The following is a 20,731-nucleotide window of genomic DNA, read 5'->3' on the forward strand; positions in this document are numbered from 1 at the left end:
TTTGTCCAGATCTATCAGAGGAATCACAATCTATGGTAGCTACAGCCTTACAAAATGTGTTTCTTAAAAAGTAAGAATTGAAAGTAGCAATGACTCCTTGATCCCTGGGCTGTGGAATGGATGTTGTGTTTAGCAGGCATGAAAACAACATGAATCTTGTACATCCTGTACATTGCCATCTTGGGTGACCAGGTGTATTGTCCATTAGCAATAATATTTTGAAAGGAATCTTTTGCTCTGAGCAGTAGGTCAAAACAATGGGCTTAAAATATTCAGTAAATTGTGCTGCGAACAGATGTGCTGTCACCCAGACTTTGTTATTTCATTTCTAGAGCACAGGCAGAGTAGATTTAGCATAATTCTTAAGGACCCTAGAATTTTCAGAATGGTAAGTGGCCATTCGTTTCACCTTAAAGTCACCAGCTGCATTAACCCCTAACAAGAGCATTAGCCTGTCCTTTGAAGTGTTGAAGCCAGACATTGACTTCTCTCTAGCTGTGCAAGTCCTAGATGGCATCTTCTTCCAATGTGATGCTGTTTTATCTACATGGAAAAGCTATTGTGTCACATAGCCACCTTCATCAATGACCTTACCTAGGTCTTCTGGATAACTAGCTATAGCTTCTCTATCAGAACTTGCTGCTTCACCTTGCACATTTACGTTTTAAACATGGCTTCTTTCCTCAAACCTCATGAACCAAATTCCGCTAGTGTCAAACTTGTTTTCTGCAGCTTCCTCACCTCTCAGTCATCATAGAGCTAAAGAGAGTTAGGGTTTTGCTCTGGATTAGACTTTGGCTTAAGGGAATGTTGTGACTGGTTTGATCTTCTAACCAGGCCACTCAAACTTTCTCTATAATAAGGCTGTTTAATTTTCTTATCATTCATGTATTCATTGGAGTAGCACTTTTAATTGCCTTCAAGAACTTTTCCATTCCATTCTCAATATGGCTGTTTGGCACAAGAGGCTTAGCTTTTGGCCTATCTCAGTTTTTGAAATGCCTTCCTCACTAGGCTTAATCATTTCTAGCTTTTGATTTAAAGTAAGAGATGACAGCCAGGTGCAGTGGCTCACCTGGAATCCCAGCGCTTTGAGAGTCTGAGGAGAGAGGTTTGCTTGAGCCCAGGAGTTGGAGGCTGTAGTGAGCTATGCTTGTACGACTGCACTCCAGCCTGGGTGACAGAATGAGATCCAGTCTCTAAAATAAATAATAAATAAATAAAGTGAGAGACATGTGACTCTTCTTCCACTTGAACACTGAGAGGTTATTAGGGTTATTAATTGGCCTGATTTCATATTGTTGTGTCTCAGAGCTTAGGGAGGCCAGAGGAAAGCGAGAGAACACAGAGACGCAAAATGAGCTCAGGCTGTTGGAAAAGTGGCACTGGTAGACTTGCTGGATACAGTATTACCACAAAACTTCAATTTCTAAAAGACACAGTATCGGCAAAGTGCAGTCAAGGGAAGCACAGTGTGCCTGTCCACATATGATGGCGTATTATTCAGTCTTAAAAGGGAGGTGAATTCTGACACCTGCTACAATATGGATGGGCCTCGAAGACTTTTATGTAAAGTGAGATAAGCCAGTCGGAAAAGGAAATCTTATATGATTCCACTTACATCAGGTACCTAGAGTAATCAAATTCATAGAGACCAAAATTAGAATGGTGGTTGCCAGCGGCTGTTGGGGAGACAGGGAGGAATGGAGAGTTATTATTTTTTGTGTATAGAGTTTCAGTTTAGTAAGATGAAAGGCATTTTGAAATTGGATGATGATGATGGTTACACAACAACATAAATCCTGTTAATACCACTGGATACTTTAAAATGGTTAAGGTGGTGAATTTTATGTTATGTGTGCGTGTAGACATATTAATAGATATATGGAGGTGGGTCCTGGGCTTTGGTGTTTTTTTAAACTCCCTGGTTGATTTTAATGTGCCACCGGGGTTGAGAGTCATTGATTGGACTAATGATCTGTCTTTCATGCTAGATATGGGCGTGCCCCTGAACAAAACTGGGTTGGAAGGTATAGAGAGATAATCTTTAGGCACCCCGCATGCATATGAACCACTCTGATCGCACACAGCTTTGATGCTTAGGGCATTTAAGTACATCATTCAGGTGGCTGCCTACTTCAAAGAAATGGCTCTGTCTAGGCTGGGCGCGGTGGCCCATGCCTGTAATCTCAGCACTTCGGGAGGCCAAGGCAGGTGGATCACCTGAGGTCGGGAGTTCAAGACCAGCCTGACCAACATGGAGAAACCCCATCTCTACTAAAACTACAAAAAATTAGCCAGACATGGTGGCACATGCCTATAATCCCAGCTACTTGGGAGGTTGAGGCAGGAGAATTGCTTGAACCCGGGAGGTGGGGTTTGCAGTGAGGTGAGATCACGCCATTGCACTCCAGCCTGGGCAACAAGAGTGAAACTCTGTCTCAAAAAAAAAAAAAAAAAAAAAAAAAAGAAGGAAAAAGAAAAAGAAAAGAAAAGAAAAAAAAGAAATGGCTGTCTCTGCATAAGCAGGAGAGCAATTCAGGGAGAGAAATAATTTGCTTATCCCACCTCTTAAGAAGTCACTTCTTGTCAGATGTGGTTTGGTGCCCCTGTCAAGGTTTTGATGACAGGCTCCAGCTAGTCTCCTGGGCAGGCCCAAGTGAAGCATGGGGAGGCATTAAACCTGCACAGCTGTGTCATCATCCTCACCAAACCAGATCTGCACCCCCCCCCCCCCCCCCCGCCAGGAAGGGCGTCCCTGTCTACCAAGATGCCCAAACAAGAAACACGGGCAACACCCTAGCTCCTCCCTTCCCACACCTCCATCAGTCAGGTAGTCACCAAGCCGAATCCGTTCTGGCTCTTAAATGTGCCTCACAGCTGTTCTTACACCACTGCTAGGAAATTATTTCCAAATCTGATTATGCTATTCCATGCATGGAGGAGAGGTTTCTCTATCTCTTGCTGGACGTGAGTAATGACACTGCCCCATTTGTGAGCAGCAGCCATTTGGGAATGTTTGGGGAATCGGCCTTTGAGGGAAATCATTACTGTCCGTGCCAAAGCATGGAAATATAACACGAGGGCCCCAATGACATCACGGAGTGACTGTACCACCCCTGGGGCCACCCTACCTCTGGGCTCACCACTTCAGGTAAAACACGGTTCCTTATTGCTGAAGCCAGTTTTTACTGAGGTCTTACATTTTCCCATGGTGAAAGGCATTCTACATGAAGTGATAATTTACCAAAAGAGTTTTTTGGTGTATAATTTCATGTTCTCTTGGTTTGAAGAATAAACCAATTGCATCCAGCTGAAGGAAAAGAGAGAGAGAAAGAGGGAAAGGAGGGAAGATAGAATGTCTTGGAAGGACTGGGGTAGCTCGTGGAGCTCAGGAAGCTGTCAAAAAAGCAAGCCTCAGGAGGGACCAGAAGCAGAGTGGCTCTGAGGAGTGCCATCACCTTCCTTTTGGAGTGCCACCATTCATTTATCCCAGCTCCCAACAACTCTTCCCTCAGATGAAAACTCTAGCATATGGAGGTGAGACTTCGGTTGCACCCAGCACTACCCTTGGACCAGTGAGCCTTGGCAGGGGGACAGGTCGCAGAGCAGAAATGCAACCTGGGAACCACCCCTGTAGGATGTGAAGGCAGTGTCCTGAGAATAGAGACTGGAAAGAGCCCAGTAAGTTCACCACAATTGAGTATGCCCAAAATCAAGTGGTTACCAGATGCATTAGTCAGGAATCCTTGAATGAAAATAACAGACACCAACTCAAACTAGTTTAAGCTTACAGGGAAATGTATTGATGTTTATAACCATAGTGTAAGGAAGTAAGAGATGCAGCTGGCATTGGGAGAGTGGGCCCCCAGGCCTTGACCTTCATCAGAAGCTTCCCTCACCACTCTTCCCCAAGCTCATCTCTGCATGGTGGATTCATACTCTGGGGCTGCCATCTTCCCTGAGATTGGAGTTCTGGGCTTCATTTTTGTTGTTGTTGTTGTTGTTGTTTTCTTTTCTGTTTCACTCCTTAAAGGCCTTCAGGGAGGAGAGTTTTAGGGAAGATCTCACATTGGCCGCACCTGGATAACAAGTCTGTGGCTGCATCAAATGCTGTCTCAGGAGTGCTGAGAACTGTGATGGAACCAGCCAGGTCTGGAGCCAACCTGTGCGAGCAGTGGCTCTGATTGGCAGCAAAGGTTAGGGTCGGGATTGGCATACAGGAGGCTCAGTTCTCTAAAATAAAGTGCCTCCTGGCATCAGAAGCAGGGCAAAGTCCCATGATATCCTCTCTGCATCTATAGCATGGCATTTTTTCTACTCTTTCAAAGGCTCAAAATGTGGACCTAATAGTGTGTTTGTGGAGGAAGGAGGGCTAGAGCAAGCCAAGAAGGCTGATTATCCTATATCTATGATGCCCTAACTATTCAACTTACACAAAATGGATTTTAAGTCCTTTGACTAATAAAGAAATCATCCCAAATATATTAACAGTAAAACTAGCCAGAATTTTTGTTGTTAGTGAATGTGTGAAATATGAATAAACAGTGAATAGTTGTTCCATTATTTTGCACCTGACCTAGCTGAAATGTTGCTCTATTTTATTGTCCCTAAATTGTTTGATCTGTGGATAATTATACAGATACTGTTTTATTTGCTTATTCATTTATTTTTTTCCTCCCAAGTTTTGCTTTAGTTTTCACTGGAGTCAGAGAATGTTGAAAAGGCTTCTCAAATACTAAATTATCTGCCGACCATATAAAACTGTGTTCTGGCCTTGGACTAGAGCATTTTTGTTGTATTTTTTCATGTTGTTTAAAAAAACTTACTTCAAACTGCCTTACTTAACATGGGGAAAAAGCTGATTGCAATACAAATTACACCCTACCAAGCCTTACTTCCTGTTACACCCTGTTGGATGAGTTACTGAGATAAAATGATAATTTAGTTATGTTTCTGAGCATCAGTCACTAGGTTATTATGCCCATTGTTTTCTCTTTACCCTGGAGAGAAATATGTTTACCCTTTTGTAAAAATAGAGAATTATTTCTAGTTTCAAAAGTAATAAATACTCATGGTAAAACATTCACTCCCTCTTTGTTTTAATTTTTTTAAAAGACAAAATAAATCATTATTATTTAACCACCAAAGGAGAAGTTCAGATACCCATTGTTGGGATGATGTAAAGGGAAATTGAAGGCATTTTATGCGTCTGTATTAGTTGAATCAAAATTAGGCCTTAGCACAATTTCCAGCAAGAACTTTTGTATGTATTACTAACAACAAACATAGGCAAATTACTTTGTGTGTGTGTGTGTGTGCATATGGCATGCAAATTTGAGTTTATTTTTAAATATTGCAATGAAATACACATTGTTCCTAAAAAGGAAATTCTGACATTTAAATGAAATTTGAAAACCAACAGTAAAAAACAGAAAGAGTTGTAAGAATCCATTTACCAATTTTACAGCTAAAAATTAAAGTGAAGTAGAAATAGCGAAAGATAACAGACAAATATATTATTTTAGGTCATTCATTTATAGTGCCTTATCATCTTAAGTTATAAATAGAATAAGGATTTTGTTATATAAAAACTATCAAAAAGCATCAGTGAAAAGACATGACCTCCATGAAATGTGTTGAGTGGCCACGGTGGAAATGTCAAAATGCAGCAGCCCTGGCTAGGCAACAGCAGCCTCCATGACAGTTTGTTAACTTGTCTTTCGTAGATGGCCACAGAAAGTTCCATCAAGTGTACTGTTTAACCAATTCCCTTCTATTACCACAACAATATGTACCCAGGGTTTTATGTATACGCTTAAGATTTGGGGAAATGCAAGAGGGAAGGGTGACTGTTTAGAATTTCCTTGGAAATGTCTGTGCACAGTACAATGTCCCACGGAGCCCAATTCCTTCCAAATTGATGAGCATGCTCTTGATTCTTGAGTCATGATGTTATTTTCTTCTAATTTTTCCGAACCGTCTTTGTTTGACTGGACACCATATTGACAGCCTCAGATGGTAGGCCAACATATACTCCTCCATAGTTTCTCCTCTTATCATCTTCTGTTATGGATTCTTCTGATACATCTTTGGCTGCTCCTGCAGGGCCTCTGCCCGGGAGTTCCCGCAGCCCATCGCGCAGTCGGCCGGCTGGGGAAGCCGCACTCCGGAGCTTGCGGCCGCGGGTCTTAGGGGCGGAGACTCAGACCGCAAATTACTTTTTTTTTTTTTTTTTAAGACAGAGTCCCACCCTGTCACCCAGGCTGGAGTGCAGTGGCCCGATCTCGGCTCACTGCAACCTCTGCCTCCCAGGCTCAAGCAATTCTCCTGCCTCAGCCTCCCTAGTAGCTGGAATTACAGGCACCCGCCACCATGCCTGGCTAATTTTTATATTTTTATTAGAGACGGGGTTTCACCATGTTGGTCAGGCTGGTCTTGAACTCCTAACCTCGTGATCCGCCCGCCTCCGACTCCCAAAGTGCTGGGATTACAGGGGTGAGCCACCGACCCCGGTTCGCTAATTACTTTTTTAAATCTTTCCCCACACTGTTCAACAAGCTACAGTGGGACGCAGTGGCTCAAGCCTTTGGGCACAGTGGCCCAGCATTTTGGGAGTCAGAGTGAGACTCTGTCTCAAAAAAAAAAAAAAAAGTAAAAGAAAAAAACGAAAGTGGGGGTACCGTTTTCATCTCTTTTACAAGTATGGGATGAATCAGCTATTAGCTGCTGGAAGGGCTGGAAGTCTAGGATGGGAGCTGGATGAGCCCTGAGTGCTGACCACAGGAGATGGACAAAGACAGAAGTTGGTCAGGCACCAGAGTGATGTGGAGGTGTCAGAGGCCCCTGCATGGCAGAGAGCCACAGTCGAAAGGGCTGGAGCAGGCACTGGGTCCATTTGCCTCAGACCAGAAGCCACTCGCATCCTTTCTGCCGCAGTGGAGAAACCAGCTGGCCCCTGACACTCTGCAGCCTGGCACCTCAGAGGCTGCGTCAGCGTGGTGTGTGGTCAGACCTGGAGGAGCCTACAATTAACTGACAATTAGCCTGACTGGGAGGGGAATTGGGGACCTCCGTGTAGCTAATGGCCAGGCAGCCGAATGGGCTAGGACTCTGGCTTCAGTGATGGTCCATTGGGAAGTGGCTGGTTTATCTCAGAGGACCCAGAAGTGCCATTTCAATCCTAGCATGCTCAGCAGGGAGCTCGATAAAGGCTTAAAGTCTGAGTGGTACTGAGAATTCATCCACTTTTCCCAAATAAATAAAAAGTGGCCACAGTGAGGGACAGCACGGATTTGAGAGCTAACACTACTGCATTGTTGTATTCCCGTTTCTACGTAAGACTAAGGGGGCTGATGAAATCTTCCATAGGAGCCAGGCTCCATTTGCTTCTTTCTTTTATTAGGTGCTTGCCTTTGGGATTATATAGTGTGTTACAGGTACTTTCATTGAAGGGTGAAGTTTTTCCATACCTTGTAATTGTATGCCTCTCTTAATGCAAAAAGCACTGTCTTCAAAATTTGTGAAGTCACCTTTTGTAAAACAAATCTGAACTTCCCATTTATTTGCATCACTTTTTAATTAAAATGATAAGAATAGGTAATATACTCTATTTTAGCTGAAAGGCCAAGGAAGGATGTTTACGTCATTGTTTTAAAAAATTGTTTCAGCCAGGCACAGTGGCTCACGCCTGTAATCCCAACACTTTGGGAGGCCAAGACAGGTGGATCACCTGAGGTCAGGAGTTTGAGACCAGCCTGACCAATATGGTAAAACCCTGTCTCTACTAAAAATGCAAAAATTAGCCAGGCATGGTAGCAGGTGCCTGTAGTCCCAGCTACTCGGAGGATGAGGCATGAGAATTGCTTGAACCCAGGAGGCAGAGGTTGCAGTGAGCCGAGATCGCGCCACTGCACTCCTGCCTGGGGAATAGAGAGAGACTCTGTCTCCAAAGAAAATAAAAATAAAAAATAAAATAGAATAAAAAATTGTTTCTTTGGCCCCTTGGGAAAATAGAAATGCAAATTTCTGCCAGCAAGATCATTGTTATGACGTTTAGGAAAATATTGGCATGTGCTTGCACTTTATTTTTATTTGTAAGCCTCTAAGTTATTGTTAGTCTGTCCCAATAGTGGAATAAACAGAAAGAGAAATGAAATGATTTACTATAATTCCTTAGCTAACCACTGAAACCTAAGAATAAAGCCTTATTTCTAAATCAAGTTATAAGATAAAATGTCAACCTAGTTCAGTAAAGAATTCACCTTCTTCAAAAGGCAAATGAACTCCTTAGAAAAGAAGACTCTTAAGTATTTAATGACAGCACAGCAGCTCAAAGCCATGAAGGCAGAAACAAATCCAATGTGTCAGGGAACTGTGTGCCTCAGCCAGGAAGCCTCCTGTATTCTTCATGCTGTTTCCAAAACCGTTTGGAAAAATTAGGAAATATGAGTGACTATGTATATAAATGTAAAATAGAAAAAGCCCTTTCTAGGCATGATATTAAATGTGTAATCCACAAAAGAAAAGATTAGAAGAGGTGACTACATACATTTTTAAAGAAATCTCTGCCTATAAAAAAATTGAAAGTCATCTTGAAAACCATAAATGTGATAGGTGATAGACAAAGGATTAATACAGTGAATCAATAAGCAAAAGTCCAGCATAACAATGGATAAGAACAGATAATTCCAAAAAGAAGAAGTAAAAGAAGAAGTAAAAATGCCCGATACATATAAGGAAACAATTCCACATGTATGTATAGAGATATGAAGAAAAAAAATAAATACAAATAAAAGTGAGATACCATTTTTAAATTTTTGCCTGTGAGATTGGTTTTTAAAAAAAAGAATAACAGTCAAGGTTGATGAGGGCCTGTGAATAAAGGGAGATTGTCATTAAGGGACATTTAAATGCAATATGTATCAAAAGTAGTAAAATGTGTGATGCATACCTCTTGACCCAGGAATTTTTCTAAGAACTTGTCCTAAAGAATAATGGAACAAATACATACAGACACTTAAATGAAGTTATAGTGTTATTTAAAATAGTACAACATGGGAAATGATCTAACGTACAACAGTAAGGATTTATCCAATTAAATGAATGGTATATCAAGATATGGAATGATATTCAGCTATCTAATATTATGTAATTTTTGTTGATGTAGCAGCTTTATTCCTATTCTCTAAAACCTAGAAACAACCTGATGTCCTTCAACTGGTAAAAGGATAAACAAACTATGGTACATCCATTCAATAGCTACCACTCAGCAGTAATAAAGACTGAACTGTTGCATGCAACATGTTGATGGTTCCCCTATGAATTATTCTAAATGAAGAAGCCAACTCAAATGGCTAAATACTGTTTACTTTCTGTGACCTCCGGGAAAGGCAAAGCCATAGTGATGGGGAGACCAGGGGTTGCCAGGAATTGGGGTGGTAGGAAGGCTTGGTCCTTCCTCCTACATGAAGGAGTTTTGGGGGGTATTATGCAACTGATTGCTGTAGTTTTGACCTGACTCTGAGCATTTGTTGAAACTCATTGAATTGTAAACCAAAAAGAGTAACTTTTAGTGTATATAAACTTAAAAATTAAATTGTACTCCAACATATAAGAGAAAGGGAGAGGAAGAGAGAGAGATCTCTTGTAGAGAAATTAAAAAAAAAAAAACTCTAAAGAGACTCTAATTTAAAATTTTTGTTACATAGAAATCTGTTATATCATTGAGTGAAAAAAAACCAAGGTGATCCTCTCTGTTGTATTTTATAAAGTGTTCCATAAAACAGCAGTCCCGGGAGATTCTCTGATGAGGAAAAAAGGGATTCCTTAAGCAGTTTATGCCAAGTCCTCTGCCCTTCCTCAATGCAATTGTATATAAAGTTTCCTTGTTTCAATTCATAAAGAAAAGAGGCTTAATTGCCTCACAGTTCTGCAGGTTGTACAGGAAGCATAGTGGCTTCTGCTTCCAGGGAGGCCTCAGGAAACTTACAGTCATGGTGGGAGAGGAGGGGAAAGGAGGCACGTCTTACATGGCCAGAGCAGAACTAAGGAAGAGAGTGGGGAGGTGTCACACACTTTTAAATGATCAGATCTCGTGAGAACTCCTACCACTAGAACAGCACCAAGGGGGTGGTGCTAAACCATTCATGAAGGATTCACCCCCATGATCCAGTCACCTCCTACCAGGTCCCACCTCCAGTACTGGAGATTACAATTTAACATGAGATTTGGGCAGAAACACAGATCCGAATCATATCATTCTGCCCTTGGTCCCTCCCAAATCTCATGTCCCTCTCACATTTCAAAATATAATCATGACTTCCCAACAGTCCCCCAAAGTCTTAACTTATTCCAGCATTAACTCACAAGTTCAGAGTCCCACGTCCCATCTAAGACAAGGCAAGTCCCTTCCATCTAGGAGCCTGTAAAGTAAAAAACAAGTTAGTTACTTCCAAGAAACAATGGGATTGGGTAAATACTTCCATTCAAAAAGGGAGAAATTGACCAAAAGAAAGGGGCCACAGGCTGGCCCCATGTGAGTCCAAAACCCATCAGGGCAGCCATTAAATCTTGAAGCTCCAAAATAATTATAAAGGTTCCTAAATACGTTCACATCAAAGAAACTGGTTTAGCATTGTTAAATGCTGTTTATTAGAGGAGAAAATAGAATCTATTCTAGGTATTTTAAGCAAAATGGAATTTTATACAGGGAATGTGGTGCTTACAAAGTGTTGGAGGAGCTTGGGGAGCACAAAAATCATTGCTATGCTCGGTGTCCGGCACCACTACCAGATCTCCGTCTTCTGCCTCCCACTTCTCAGCGCTCACCAACCAGATGGCCAGGAAACTTGGCTGAACTCAGCCGCTGTAGCTGCCTTGGTTGCCTCTAGAAAACGGAGAGCAGTGACTAGACACTGGAATCCTCAGTTCTGCTGTTGGAGCTCACGTTTCTGAGGCTTTGCCAGATCACAGAAACAGCAGGAGGAAGATGGATTCCACCTCTGTACCACCTTCTAGATTCAGGAAGAAGGCATCAAACTGGTAGAACCTAATTTCCAAGGAAGCCATTTTTATCTTTCCAACACCTTCAGTTCAGCTGGGAGGTAGGAATGGATACCTAACAGGGTGCCAGTTGATCACATCCATTTCGCTTTGGGACCCCTTTTTCCGGTGTCATCTAGTTTCTTCTCAGCTTACTATGGGAAACCATGCTTAGGATAATTTCCTAGGAGTGGGCTTCCTAGGAAAAATTACAGTTTACCAACAGAAAAGACAAGAATGTGAATTGCCTGATGTTTGGTTATTTTAATGTTAAACACAAATGTTTCTAGTTCAGTAGATAAAATGACATTTAAGAGATTTTCATTCCAAAATCTCTTAGGTCATATAGGTTGAGTATCCCTTATCTGAAATGCTTGAAACTAGGAGTGTTTTCGATTTGGGGTTTTTTCAGATTTTTGAATATTGGCATGTACCAACTGAGATATCTGGGGGATGGAACCCAAGTCTAAATATGAAATTCATTTATGTTTCATATACACCTTATACATATAACCTAAAGGTAATTTTATGCAATATTTTTAATCACATGTGCAACTCATCACATGAAGTCAGGTATAGAATTTTTTTTTTTTTTTTTTTTTTTTTTTTTTTTTTTTTTTTTTTTTTGAGGGGGAGTCTTCACTCTGTCGCCCAGGCTGGAGTGCAGTGGCACCATCTCGGCTCACTGCAAGCTCCGCCTCCCGGGTTCGCGCCATTCTCCTGCCTCAGCCTCCCAAGTAGCTGGGACTACAGGCGCCCGCCACCGCGCCCGGCTAATTTTTTTTTGTATTTTAGTAGAGACGGGGTTTCACCATGTTAGCCAGGATGGTCTCGATCTCCTGACCTCGTGATCCGCCCGCCTCGGCCTCCCAAAGTGCAGGGATTACAGGCGTGAGCCACCGCGCCCGGCCTTAGAATTTTTTCATGTGATGTCATGTCAGTATTCAAAACGTGTTGGATTTTGGGCATTTCAAATTTTGAATTTTCAAATTTGGGATGCTGAACCTATATTGCATAAATATCAGTTTATTAACAATCAGAGCAAGCTGTTGTATAAGCATATGGCTGGTTATATTCATGTCTGTTCATCACAGTAGGTTGCAAGTCCTTTGAAGGTAAGAATCTTCTTTTATTCACCTTTGTATACATTCTCCCCCAGCACACAGTTCCCAGCAGAACACCTGGCAGTAGTGCACAGTAAATGTTGAGTGGATTGCAGTGGTTATTATCTGTCATCTGTTGATAAATCTATTTTTTCTCCCTTATTTCTCTGTACTTTATTGAGTCAGATTTGACAAGATTCATCCATTCGTCTGAATATTACATTTAACTTGGGAGCCCAGGCCAGATCATACATTTATTATTTTTTCAACATAATTTTGTTTAGCTTATAAACTTTTTTTTTTTTTTTTTTTGAGACAGAGTCTTGCTCTGTCATCCAGGCTGGAGTGCAGTGGCATGATCTTGGCTCACTGTAACCTCCGCCTCCTGGGTTCAAACGATCCTCCTGCCTCAGCCTCCTAAGTAGCTGGGACTACAGTGCCCACCATCACGCCCAGCTAATTATTTGTATTTCTAGTAGAGACGGGGTTTCACTATGTTGGCCAGGCTGGTCTCGAACTCCTGATCTTGTGATCCGCCCGCCTCAGCCTCCCAAAGTGCTGGGATTATAGGCATGAGCCACCATGTCTGGCCAGCTTATAAACTTTGACTTGTAAAAATGTAATAGAGTGTCTTGGAACGGCAAATACCATCCAAGCATGGATGTCCACTTTTGTGTTTCCAAAACTCTGAGTTAACTGGCAAGTGCAGAGCTGTGTAAGAAACGACCATGGAGTGGTGTGTCAGCAGCATGAGGCTTTGGGGTTGTTTGAGGCACCAGTTCTTAGGACAGAGGGAAGACTGCTGGCAAGAGTATCTCAAGACATGCTGCATTATGCTTTGCACACTTCATTTAATAAATGGAAGGATGATATAACCAGGGAAGGAAAAGAAAGTTCTACAGTTCCTAATGGAATTTAGAATTTCATAGAGGCCTGGTACCTAGGTCTTTATCTGGATATAGGTATGTAAGTAGTGCCTAGAGATTAAGAATAGACTTTTAGAGCCTTATTTGTATAGGACGAGATATGTGCAGTCCCCACTTTTTTGGTTCAAAATAAGGAAAATATTTTATTTATTTATTTATTTATTTTTGAGATGGAGTCTCACTCTGTCACCCAAGCTGGAGTGCAATGGCGCTATCTCAGCTCACTGCAACCTCTGCCTCCTGGGTGCAAGTGATTCTCATGCCTCAGCCTCCCGAGTAGCCAGGATTACAGGCATGCGCCATCACGCCCGGCTAATTTTTGTATTTTTAGTAGAGACTGGTGGCCAGGCTGGTCTTGAACTCCTGACCTCAAGTGATCTGCCCGCCTCAGCCTCCCAAAGTGCTGGGATTACAGGAGTGAGCCACTGTGCCTGGGCAAGAAAAACAATTTAAAACTTTATAAATTTTTGTTAACCTGTGGTGTGCATAGAGAAAAGTAAACAAATTGTAAATGTGCAGCTCAGTTAATTTCCAATAAAGTAAACACACACCTAAGTAACCACCACCCATGTTAGGAAATACAGCATTATTGGTACCTCAGAAGTTCTCTCATATCCTCTACAGTGCATCTCCCCAAAGGTACCTGCTCCCCAAATCTCTGACACCATAGATTAGTTGGACTTCATATAAATGTAATCATACAGTATGCTTTCTTCTGTATCAGGTTTCTTTTACTCCCTGTTCTATTTGTGAAATTCACCATGTGGCTGTATGTAGCTCTCATTCATTAACTTTTGTTGTTGTGTAGCATCTAACTCATAACCGTACCACACTTCATCCTTTCTGATATTGATGCATATTTGGATTGTTTCCATTTTGAGACTACTCTAAATGATGCTACCCCAAACTTTCTTTTATATGCCTTTTAGAACAAATATGTACATTTTCCTCTGGAGTATGAATGTAGAAGTAAAATTACTGGGTCCTGAGGCATGCATAGGCATGCAGCGTTAGTATGTTCCATTGTGTTTTCCAAATAATTAGAACAATTGGCATTCTCACCAGTAGTGTCTAAGATTTCCAGTTCTCCACATCCTTATTTGCACTTGCGAATATCCTCTTATTTTCCCCATTGTGGTGAGTGCATCTTTGTATCTCATGTGGTTTCAATTTCTCCCAGTAATGACATTTAGCTTCATTTTGTTTGTTTCATTGGCCATTTAGGCACCCTCCTTTGTGGGGTGATGATTTGTCTTTTCCCTTTTTTTAAATTGGATTGCTTATCTTTCACTTACTGATTTATTGGTGAGTTGTTGGTCAGATACATGTATTCCAAACTTCTTTTTCTTTTTCTTTTGAGACAAGATCTCACTCTGTCATGCAGGCTCACTGCAGCCTTGACCTCCCAGGTTCAAGCAATCCTCCCACCTCAGGGTCCTGAGTAGCTGGGACCACAGGCATTTGCCACCATCCCTGGCTAATTTGTGTTATTACTCAGAGATGAGGTCTCGCTATGTCGCCTAGGCTGGAGCTTTTCCTACTCCATAGCTTGCTTTTTCATCCTATTGGCATCTTGTGGTGAACAGAAGTTCTTCATTTTAATGTAGTCCAGTTCATCGGTATTTACCTTATGGTTACAACTTTTGTGTCCTGTGTAAGATATTTTTTGACTACTAAAAGGTCATAAAGATACTCTGTTATTATATTTGTGGGTTTTATTATTTTTCTTATTTGTATCTATAATCTACATTGAATTGATCTGTGATTCTTTTTTGTTCTACATGAATACCCAATTTACTCAGCACCATTTATTGAAAGGGTTACCCATTATCCTTTTACAGAAACATCGGCTTTGTCAAAAGTCAAGTGACTGTACTCTATACATACTGTCGTTCCCTGTTATCCTCATTGTATGCATTCCAAGACCCTCAAAGGATGTCTGAAACTGCAGGTAGTACCAAACCCTATATATACTATGTTAATTCCTATACATGTGCACCTGTGATAAAGCTTAATTTATAAATTAGGGCCAGTAAGAGATTAACAACAACCACCAATAATAACGTAGAACAATCATAACGACATGCTGTAATAAAAGTTATGTGAATGTGGTCTCTTTCTCTAAATATCTTACTGTACTGTATTCACCTATTTTTGGACTACAGTTAATCATGGGTAACTGAAACCACTGAAGACAAAATCATGGACTGTACTCAGTACTCTTGCCATTAGTCTGTTTGTTTATCCTCATGCCAGTGCCACTGTCATTATTTACTGAAGTTTTGTTATAAGTATTGATATCAGGTAGTGACAGTCTCCCAACTTTGTTCTTCAAAATTATCTTCAGTATTCTTGTATTCTCATATAAATTTTGGAATCAGCTTTTCATTTTCTCCAATGCTGGACTTTTTATAGGGATTAAGTTAAATCTATAGATTAATTTGAGAGAGCTGGTATCTTTTAATATTGACTATTCCAATACGTGGGCACAGTACATGCCTCTATTTAGGTCTGTAATTTATCTTACTAATGTTGTCGTTTTTTGTATAGAGGTCTTGCAGATCATATATTAGATGTCTCTCTAAGCATTTGATCTGCTAAGTGCCATTCTAAGTGCTTTACATATATTAACTACCTCATAGGGTAGTCAGCAGAAAACTAAGGAGGCACTATTATTATCCCATTTTTACAGATGGGACATAGAGAAGTTAAGTATACTGACCAAGGTCGTGTCACTGTTAAAAGGCTGAACTGAGATTTTAAGTTAAGCAGGCTGACTTCAGAACACATGCTTTGAATTACTAACATGTTCATGAATGCATTTAATTGCAAGCAATGAAAATATATTTAATATCCATCAATCTGATCTTGTTAAATAAAGCATGGTATGTCCAAAGAGTGGAATATTATAAAGGCCTTAAAATATAGTTTTCCGTTGGTATAGGTGGGAGACTGGTTCCAGAACTCTCCATGGTTATGAAAATCCACAGATGTTCAGTTCCCTTATATAAAACGTCATCGTATTTGCATATAATCAATGCCTATCCTCCTCTACATTTTAAATCAACTCTAGATTATTTACAGTTTCTAATATGTAAATTCAGTGTAAATAGTTGTTATGCTTTATCGTTTAGGGAATCATGACAAGAAAATAGTCTGTACATGTTTCTGTGCAGATACCACCATCCATTTTTTCTTTCAAATATTTTTGATCCAAGATTGGTTGAATCCAGATGCAGAACCCATGGATATGGAGGGTCGACTATAATATAGCTCTGTTATTTTGGAAAGGTGCCTGTGACATATTATTAATCTTTTTAAAAAAGCAAGTTACAGAACAGCTTGTACAGTAGGGTGCCACTGTTGTAAAATTGTGAGTGTGTATGGGCATTAGTTATGGAAACGGGGCTCTGAAATGCATTTTTAATAGAGGGTCTAACTTGTTATTATAAAATAATAAAGCTATTTTTATTTAATGGACAGAGAGTATTCTTATTCTCCTCCTAAGTATATTTCTTAGTAAGTAATAGCTAGTGAAAAATAAAAGCACATAATAGCTACTGAATGACTGAACAAGTAATTATTTGAGCTCTATTATTATTTACATGAGTATTTCCTGGAAGAGAGGAAAGATTTTAGACTTTATTGCAACGAAAAATAGCTCTACTTTTTCCACTGGTACTTGCATTTATTATGATTTCTTTCTTTGCTCTGTGTCTTTTCTTTCTTTTTTTTTTTTTTTTTTTTTGAGATGGAGTCTTGCTCTGTCCCCCAGGCTGGAGTGCAGTGGCCGGATCTCAGCTCACTGCAAGCTCCTTCTCTCGGGTTCATGCCATTCTCCTGCCTCAGCCTCCCGAGTAGCTGGGACTACAGGCACCCGCCACTTCGCCCGGCTAGTTTTTTGTATTTTTTAGTAGAGACGGGGTTTCACCGTGTTAGCCAGGATGGTCTCGATCTCCTGACCTCATGATCCGCCCGTCTCGGCCTCCCAAAGTGCTGGGATTACAGGCTTAGCCACCGCGCCCGGCCTTTTCTTTCTTTTTTTAAAATAGAACAACGCTTAATATGAACTTTGACAATCAAACAAGTACATGGGTTTCAAAGAGCTTATGTTTATGTTCTTTTTCCTTTTTTTTTTTTTTTTTTTTTTTGAAACAGGGTCTCATTCTGTTGCCCAGGCTGGAGTGCAGTGGCACAATCTTGGCTCACTGCAATCTCCTCCTCCCAGGTTCAAGTGATTCTCCTGCCTCAGCCTCCCAAGTAGTTGGGATTACAGACATGTGCCACCACGCCCGGCTAATTTTTGTATTTTTAGTAGAGAAGGGGTTTCACCATGTTGGCCAGGCTGGTCTCGAACTCCTGACCTGAAGTGATCTGCCCGCCTCGGCCTCCCAAAGTGCTGGGATTACAGGTGTGAGCCAACACACCTGGCCTTCAAAGAGCTTATGTCTTTTGTCTGTTGTTGTTCAGGAATCAATTTTAAAACTCTCAAACCATTGATTTGCAAGATTTCTCTTAATCATTACAACCCTACCTCCCAAATACAATTGAAAAAGGGAACTGTGTTCTTAAAAGAATTAATGTCTATCCTTCCTTTCTCTGTGGTGGCGGTTTCCAAATGAGAAATTCCACCTTAAAGAGTTTAGAACTGAGCCCGGCCAAGTAGCCTGTCAAGAGACATAGCAGATTCCAGCCCATCACAAAAGGGCAAACGGATTGTTTATCCATCACAGCCATAAAACTGCCTAAGAACTGGTCTGTTACCAAAATCTATCTTGTTGGTGAATTGATGAACACTGATTGGATACAGCGGATGTTGAAGAACAAAGTAGCTGGCTTGCAGTTACGCTCTGAAAATTAGCTAAGGGTCTGGAACATCATTTTAATCTCAAAACACTGCTGAGGTCTGTGTTTACGTATGTCTGTGGGAATGTTCCTTAAAACATGCTCACTTGGGAAAGGAAATAAACATGTCATGTATCATATGTTTAAATGCATACAGGGTTTCCAGTAAGTGCTATGATTTATTTGATTTCTTAAAGCCCTGACACCTGCATAAAATTAATTCATGTGCATAGGCCTATGGCATAGTTGGATTTCCATACCATAATACTGAGTACTCACCACATTTCTGAAAGCAAAGGGTCACCCAAGCACCACAACCTTGTACCTCATTACATCTTGGATGTCACTTCCCCATTGTAATAAAATTAAATGGTTTAACCTTCTGCTCACTTGAAACATACTTAATAACAAGGATGTCACAATCTCTGTAAGTGAGATTGTCCAGCCTCATCAAAAAGAGAACATGGCCATATTTGACTTCACTGGAACAATCTGCAAAAAACAACTAACATTTAAAAAATCTCCAGTAATCTCTAGTTCCTAGTATGTGGAAGGGATGTAAAGTATTTCCCCAGGGAGCTTTGCTTTTGCACAGGACCAGGACTCAACAGCTCAAGCAACATGTCCCAAGGTCAGTGACAAAGGGCTGGGATAGATTTACTTTCCTCTGTATGAGAGCACCCATGTCTCCAGGTCTACAAAGAATTTCCAGATTTTTCTCTTGTGCCTATTTGCGCCTATGTATTAGTATATCGGAATATCACTCTAGGACTTTCAAAGACTATAAGAGCTCTAATATAATTCAGATGTTTTTATTCTTTTACACATGTTGCAAAAAAAAAGAAAAAAAAAAAAAGAGCATGCCAGAAGCTCTGATGTGCCCCCTTTAGCATGAAGAGTTCACATTGGCCTTTGTGATTTAGTGAGGGGAATCCTCTGACCAGCAACCTCAGTGTCACCTGGGAGTTTGTCAGAAATGCAGATTCTCAGGCCCCTCCCAGACCTACTGAATTAGACCTGCATTTTAACAAACTTCCCGGGAGATCTGAATGCAATACATAGTTTGAAAAGCACTGAAACAGTCTAGATACACATCCCAGCAAATATGGTGACAATGTCAATTAAATTTCTACCTGCATGGGCCTGCTTAACAATTATATTGCATCCAACATAACTCTTTTCTGTTCTCTTACTGCTCAGAGGCCTCTCTGCCCACCCAGATTTGAGCAACATCGCTTGAATGTTTGACAGTGCCTTTGTGCCTTCTAGCAGATTGCCCTTCCCTAGGCTTGTCATTCTCGCAAGCTGCTTAGCAGTTGTCAAAGATGATGTTATAACCTGCCTGGGGGCTTGATCTAATGTCACAATCCTATTGACCTGCCAAATCCTGTGATTCATTATAAGTAGAATGGTTCATATTCATGTGAATTATGGGTGGGGAAATTTTGTCTGTTTCATGAAGACCTCTGTTTGGACGTGTTAGATTCTGTGAAGTCAAGACAAACAAGTGATTATATCCTAAATCATGCTTGATATGAAATAAAGTTTAGAAATATATAGTATACTCAAATACATTTCCAGTTGATACTGATATTATACAAAGTATGCAAATTATACTGTTATACTATTATATTATCACATCGAGAAACAGAATACCTGCCTTACTTACTTTTTAGCAAACCAGTACCATTTAAAGAGAACGTACAAAGGAAAGCAAAAGTAAATTATAATTGTTTGTACATGCAATATCCATATTCAATCATCTAACAATTTTCTTTATAAATATTTAGTCATATAAATAAACAACTGAAATAATTATGTACTTGCTAAGATATAATTTTAAATGGTAAAATAATAACTCCCTTCCAAAAATGAAATGAATATGTGTCAAAGATTTTATTAAATTCATTAATTAATGAAAGTACCAGTAAGATTTAATGAAGGAACTAGTAAATATGTATAGACAATCTAATAAAGAAATATTACACAGAGATTTCTCGGTTATATACAGAACTAGTTATACGTCCTACAGGGCTACTGTCCTACAGGGCAACAAACTAACCTTTGTAGGTTTCATTTCCACCAAACAGAAATTATTTGCATTTCAGCCAGACAAAAATCTACCAACTAACCTGTCATTTCACTAAGTCTGAGATCATTGATCAATAGTAAACAATAAGTTGAACAAAGTACTTTCCCTTTTATAATCCTGGGGTGGCCTTTGCCCCATATGACATAGAAATCAGGTTTTACCTTCTGTCCATGTTTTATATAATTTTTCTTAACACACTTATAGAAAACCATCTTCTGTTAAACTTCATATTTCAACTGAAGGTTTAAATATATTCATTTTCCAAGTGGACATGTATTCTAAAATTACAGAAGGTGCAAATTGACACACTTCTTTCTACCTCATGTAGTTACTCCTGAGCCTGAGTCAGTTTTCAGTCTTTTTCAAAGCTTTCTCTTTCCACACCTAGTGATTTTTAGTTCGAGACTTGTAACAATGCTAGGATACCTAAGGCGGCTCAGAGGACCGTCATGGCATGGAAAGGACATGCTTTCAGTGACAGAGTGCCCACTCAAAGACCCATTCATATCAGGCGATTCTACTGCTTTTGCTCATACCATGTGGCAGGTAAATCAGCTTCCTGCTTTTGACTGATCCCTACGGACATTGATGTGCTTTCAATAGGAAATTAATATTTTTGAACTTATGCATTCACTTTTCTCCCCATACATATGCTAATTACATGTAGGTTTCCCTCTGTAATCATTTATATTCATATTCATGAATAATGTTACCTCCTCCTT

General features: G+C 40.3%; 1 protein-coding gene and 1 pseudogene across 3 annotated transcripts in view; one reads left to right on the plus strand and one right to left on the minus strand.

Moving 5' to 3' along the window:
* The window catches only part of SGPP2 (sphingosine-1-phosphate phosphatase 2), a 145,904-nt gene that overhangs the window by 111,563 nt on the left and 13,610 nt on the right, over positions 1-20,731 (plus strand). Inside the window, exon 5 of one of the 3 annotated variants that reach the window (XM_074010327.1) lies at positions 14,914-15,023. The exons of the other annotated variants lie outside the window; for them this stretch is intronic. Coding sequence (XP_073866428.1) covers positions 14,914-15,015 — 102 coding nt within the window. The 3' untranslated portion in view covers positions 15,016-15,023. The remainder of the gene's footprint in view (positions 1-14,913; positions 15,024-20,731) is intronic. 3 annotated transcript variants of the gene reach the window in all.
* On the minus strand, positions 5,320-6,153 carry LOC107126956 (overexpressed in colon carcinoma 1 protein pseudogene; annotated as a pseudogene).

The sequence above is a fragment of the Macaca fascicularis genome, chromosome 12, assembly GCF_037993035.2.
Source record: "Macaca fascicularis isolate 582-1 chromosome 12, T2T-MFA8v1.1".
NCBI lineage: Eukaryota > Metazoa > Chordata > Mammalia > Primates > Cercopithecidae > Macaca > Macaca fascicularis.